Source organism: Colobus angolensis, unplaced genomic scaffold (assembly GCF_000951035.1).
Source record: "Colobus angolensis palliatus isolate OR3802 unplaced genomic scaffold, Cang.pa_1.0 Scaffold37, whole genome shotgun sequence".
Taxonomy (NCBI): domain Eukaryota; kingdom Metazoa; phylum Chordata; class Mammalia; order Primates; family Cercopithecidae; genus Colobus; species Colobus angolensis.
The window spans coordinates 2122105-2128126 of NW_012117043.1; the positions used below are offsets into that span (position 1 = coordinate 2122105).

Consider the following 6022-nt stretch of genomic DNA (forward strand, 5'->3'; position numbering starts at 1 on the left):
AAAAAAAAAAAGAACAGAGAAGTGATATATTTGGGGCAGTAACAGATTAGTAACTAGAAATTCTTTGTCCTTTTCTTCAGTGTCCATTGGTCCTAAAGTCAATATATATATATGTTTTTCAGTAAAGCATATTCTTATCTATGATTAGATTGAGGTCATTTTAGAAACAGGTTTCTGGGCTGGGTGTGGTGGCTCACCCTTGTAATCCCAGCACTTTGGGAGGACAAGGAGGGTGGACCACTTAAGGTCAGGAATTTGAGACCAGCCTGGCCAGTGTGGTGAAAGCCCGTCTCTACTGAAAATACAAAAATTAGCCAGGCATGGTGGCGGGTGCCTCTAACCCCAGCTACTTGTGAGGGTGAGGTGGGAGAATTGCTTGAACCTGGGAGGCAGAGGTTACAGTGAGCAGAGATCGCGCCACTGCACTCCAGCCTGGATGACAGAGCAAGACTCCATCTCAAACAAACGAAAAAAGAAGCTTCTGGATGCCTTCAATTTCCCTTTCATTTTATTTTTTGAACCTCCCTGCCTCCCTTATTTCCCTTTTAACTCTGGACAAATTAAAGGAAACATTCTTATTATAAGTATACTTTTATATAGCACTTTAAAGAAAGTTGTATATTCAGGCTGGGTGCAGTGGCTCACGCCTGTTATCACAGCACTTTGAGAGGCCGAGGTGGGCGGATCACCTGAGGTCGCAAGTTCGAGACCAGCCTGACCAATATGGAGAAACCCCGTCTCTACTAAAAATACAAAAAAAAAAAAATTAGCCAGGTGTAGGTGGTGCATGCCTGTAGTCCTAACTACTCGGAAGGCTGAGGCAGGAGAATTGCTTGAACCCAGAAGGTGGAGGTTGCACTCCAGCCTGGGCAACAAAAGTGAAACTCCATCTCAAAAAAAAAAAAAAGGAAAGGTGGCTGGGCGTGGTGGCAGTGGCTCACACCTGTAATCCCAGTACTTTGGGAGGCCAAAGTGGGCAGATCACCTGAGGTCAGTAGATCAAGACCATCCTGGCTAACATGGTGAAACCCCATCTCTACTAAAAATACAAAAAATTAGCTCGGCATGGTGGCAGGTGCCTGTAGTCCCAGCTACTCAGGAGGCTGAGGCGGGAGAATGGCGTGAACCCGGGAGGCAGAACTTGCAGTGAGCCGAGATCGCGCCACTGCACTCCAGCCTGGGCGACAGAGCAAGACTCCCGTCTTTGGAAAAAAGAAAAAAAAAGGAAAGGTGTTTATAGGAGATTTTATTTCAGAGAAAGATCAGATAAATATGTCTTCATTTGCTGCTCTACAAAAGGATTTGCGTGGACTTTTCAGAATCTATTAGTATTTTAATAAATTTTGATTGAGAATCCACTTGAGGAAATTTTACATGTTTGGGGGAGAGAGTGTTTATGCTTTAACTCTGGACCTTGATAAAGTATTAAGACAATGATTTTATGAAATGTTACTGATTTGGAAGAGCTGGGTTTGATAGTAAGAATGTTCTTATCTGGAGGTGAGCGGATATTCTGAGTATATGTAGATTTAGAGCACTACACTCAAAGTAGTGGTGCATATCTAGATTGACATGAAGCGTTTTAAAAACAGCATTTTTAAAAACAATAAGTACCTTGAATAATTCTCATTTGTTTCATCAATTGGGAATTTCCCTAACCATTCTCAGTAGGGTCCCATGTGTACTACTTTTCTCAAATCACAGAGCAGTATCTAGTGTTTGCAGGATGGGTGCAAAGCAGCATTCATCTGACTTTTCATTATGACCATTGTGGCATAGTTTCTTTAATGTTGTACTTTGCTTTAATAATGTGCTTTAATGTTGTAATGCTTTCCACGCTACGTACTCAGAAATTAGAATTTAGGAGATAGGAAATAAACCAAAAAACCACAAATTTGTTGCTTATCCTACGGAGATGCTACCATCCCCTCCAGTGGTTACGCTAGTTTTCATTACTGTAAAATTGAGGTTTTTATATTTATTTATTTATTGTGAGACGGGGTCTCACTCTGTCACCCAGGCTGGAGTGCAGTGGTGCGATTTCTGCTCTCTGCAGCCACCACCTCCTGGGCTCAAGCAGTTCTCCTGTCTCAGCCTCCAGAGTAGCTGGAATTAGAGGTGCACACCACCATGCCTGGCTAATTTTTATATTTTTAGTAGAGATGCGGTTTCACCATGTTGGCCAGGCTGATTTTGAACTCCTAACCTCAAATGATCCACCCACCTCAACCTCCCAAAGTGCTGAGATTACAGGGTTAGCCACTGTGCCCAGCCAAAAATTGAGATTTTTAAAAGCTTTTTTTTCTTTTTTGAAATAGGGAGCACTTCGTGAATTTGTGTTATCTTGGCACAGGAGCCATGTGAATCTTCTTTGTATTATTCCAATTTTAGTATATGTCCTGCTATAGTAAGCACTTAATGGCATCTTAAAGCAATTTTTTGATGGTTCTTATGGAAAAATATAAGACTTTTATGAAAAATAGAGCGATTTCATCAACATTATGTTATTGTCAAAAGTAAAATTAAAACGCACGCAGAGAATGCGATACTTTTGATCTTCTCCATGTTTGGGTACAGAATAGTGGAAGAGTGAATGTGTGCCTATGGTTAATTTTGAGGGTTTGTTTTGAAATTTTGTTCCTTAATATATCTTATTTTTGGTTACCTGCCAGTGGATAGAAAATACATGTGACCATGTGAATTTTCATCCACTTGAATAGATTATTTTATAATTTCATCTATTACCCTGAAGACAGAATTCAATGTCATTCTTACCTTTATATTGTCTTCTCACTCTGGTTCCTCCCATTAAACCTTACACATAGTTCAGTAAATACATGGTGAATGAATTAGTGAATGCATAACATGTTTTTGCCATCCTACTAGCTTCATAAGAAGCCTAATATCACATACATAGGTTTGTTGAGTTCTAGGATAAATTTTTTCTTATTTGTTTTACCTTCTTATTTTTCAGTCCCTGGAGGAGGATCCATGGCCAAGGCTGAACTCTAAGGACCATATACCTGCCCTGGTTCGTAGCAATGCCTTCTCAGAGAATTTTTTAGAGGTTTCAGCCGAGATAGCTCGAGGGAATATCCAGGGTATAGTCATACCCTCAAAAGATCCAGAACCACTTGAAGAAAATTGTGGTAAAGCCCTGACTTTAAGGATACATGATTCTTTGAATAATAGCCTTCCAGTTGGCCTTGTGCCTACTAACTCAACAAACACTGTCATGGACCAAAAAAATTTGAAGATGTCAACTCCTGGCCAAATGAAAGCCCAAGAAATTGAAAGAACCCCTCCAACAAACTTTAAAAGGACACTAGAAGAGTCCAATTCTGGCCCCCTGATGAAGAAACATAGACGAAATGGCTTAAGTCGAAGTAGTGGTGCTCAGCCTGCAAGTCTCCCCACAACCTCACAGCGAAAGAACTCTGTTAAACTCACCATGCGACGCAGACTTAGGGGCCAGAAGAAAATTGGAAATCCTTTACTTCATCAACACAGGAAAACTGTTTGTGTTTGCTGAAATGCATCTGGGAAATGATGTTTTTCCAAATTTAGGGGAGGGCTTTTTAAATTTGGTGCCGAAGTTGAACTTTTTTTTAAGGAGACAAAAGAATATACAGTTTGACTTTTTGGAATTCAGCAGTTTTATCCTGGCCTTGTACTTGCTTGTATTATAAATGTGGATTTTATAGATGTTAGGGTATAAGTTGCTGTAAAATTTGTGTAAATTTGTATCCACACAAATTCAGTCTCTTACTCTGATACACAGTAATTGTGACAACAGGGCTAAATGTTTAAAGAAATCAAAAGAATCTATTAGATTTTAGAAAAACATTTAAGCTTTTTAAAATACTTATTAAAAAATTTGTATAAGCCACTTGTCTTGAAAACTGCGCAACTTTTTAAAGTAAATTATTAAGCAGACTGGAAAAGTGATGTATTTTCATAGTGATCTGTGTTTCACTTAATGTTTCTTAGAGACAGGTGTCTTTTAAACATTGTTTTTTATTTCTGATTTCATAATTCAGAACTAAATTTTTCATAGAAGTGTTGAGCCATGCTACAGTTAGTCTGGTCCCAATTAAAATACTATGCAGTATCTCTTACATCAGTAGCATTTTTCTAAAACCTTAGTCATCAGATATGCTTACTAAATCTTCGGCATAGAAGGAAGCGTGTTTGCCTAAAAGAATTCCCTTCTTTTTCATCCCAGACCAATGGCATTATTAGGTCTTAAAGTAGCTACTCCCTTCTCGTGTTTGCTTAAAATATGTGAAGTTTTCCTTGCTATTTCAATAACAGATGGTGCTGCTAATTCCCAACATTTCTTAAATTATTTTATATCATACAGTTTTCATTGATTATATGGGTATATATTCATCTAATAAATCAGTGAACTGTTCCTCATGTTGCTGGATTTATAGTTGTTGATTTATTTTAATGGTATGTACAAGTTGAGTATCGCTTATCCAAAATGCTTGGGACCAGAAGTGTTTCAGATTTTTTAAAATTTTGGAATATTTGCTTTACACTTAGCATTTGAGTGTTCCTAATCTGAAATTAAAAATGCTCTAATGAGCATTTCCTGTGAGCATCAATGCCTGCTCTGAAAAAGTTTCTGATTCTGGAGCATTTTGGATTTTGGATTTTCAGATTAAGGATGCTTAACCTGGATTAACATTCTGTTGTGCCGTGATCATGCTTCATGCTTTAGAGTAAGTTTATTGTATTTATTTATTTATTATTTTGTTTGTTTGTCTGAGATGGAGTCTCACTCTGTCATCCAGGCTAGAGTGCAGTGGCGTGATCTCAGCTCACTGCAATCTCTGCCTCCCGGGTTCAAGTGATTCTCCTGCCTCAGTCTCTCTCCCCAGAAACTGGGATTACAGGCGCGCGCCACCACGCCCGGCTAATTTTTTTTTTTTGAGACGGTGTGTTGCTCTGTCGCCCAGGCTGGAGTGCAGTGGTGCAATCTCGGCTCCCTGCAACCTCTGCCTCCTGGGTTCATGCGATTCTCCTGCCTCAGCCTCCTGAGTAGTTTAGATTACAGGCACGCGCCACCATGCCCAGCTAATTTTTGTATTTTTAGTAGAGATGGGGTTTCACCATATTGGTGGCCAGTCTGGTCTCAAACTCCTAACCTTGTGATCTGCCCGCCTCAGTCTCCCAAAGTGCTGGGATTATAGATGTGAGCCACTGTGCCTGGCTTAGAGTGAGTTTAAAATACAACTTAAAGTCTTCATTTTTGCACACTGAATTTTTTATTTCAATATCAAATATATTGAAATAGGTCAGGTGCGATGGCTCATGCCTATAATCCCAGCACTTTGGGAGGCTGAGGAGGGCAGATCATGAGGTCAGGAGATCGAGACCATCCTGGCCAACGTGGTGAAACCCCGTCTCTACTAAAATACAAAAAATTAGCCAGGCGTGGTGGTGCACACCTGTAGTCTCAGCCACTCATGAGGCTGAGGCAGGGGAATCGCTTGAGCCCAGGAGGTGGAGGTTGCAGTGAGCTGAGATCGTGCCACTGCACTTCAGCCTGGCAACAGAGTGAGACTCCATCTCAAAAAAAAAAAAAAACGAAATAATAAGAATGTGATTAAGTCAGTTATGGCTTATAAGCATTATGTAAAATATGTAGCGATTTAAGATGAATAAAAAACTGCCAACTTCAGTAATACAGGAAAAAATCTAAAGGGAATTAAACACAGTATGTAATTTTGATGTGACTTGTACAGTGAGATAATTTTTTAATTTATTAATTTGGAACAAGATCTGTCATTGAGAGATTCTAGAGTTAATTCATGAATTCAGTGTCGTGCACCTACAGTATGCTACAGACTGTGTTGTTGGAAACATACTGATTTTCCATAGGAAATCTAAGAGTTTTTTCAGATCTTTCCAAGAGAGATAGCAACTAGCAGACACTTCTGGAGTCTGTTCATTGTGAAGGTCTTTTCCATCTGGTACACGTGTAATACCATCCTGGCTGCACCACGTGAAAATC

At 39.6% G+C, this 6022-nt stretch overlaps 1 protein-coding gene across 1 annotated transcript in view; it reads left to right on the plus strand.

Moving 5' to 3' along the window:
- PPM1D (protein phosphatase, Mg2+/Mn2+ dependent, 1D) overlaps positions 1-4427 on the plus strand; it is a 71697-nt gene extending 67270 nt beyond the window's left edge. The window contains exon 5 of the mRNA XM_011953766.1: positions 2975-4427. Coding sequence (XP_011809156.1) covers positions 2975-3532 — 558 coding nt within the window. The 3' untranslated portion in view covers positions 3533-4427. The remainder of the gene's footprint in view (positions 1-2974) is intronic.
- Positions 4428-6022: the final 1595 nt, after the last annotated feature.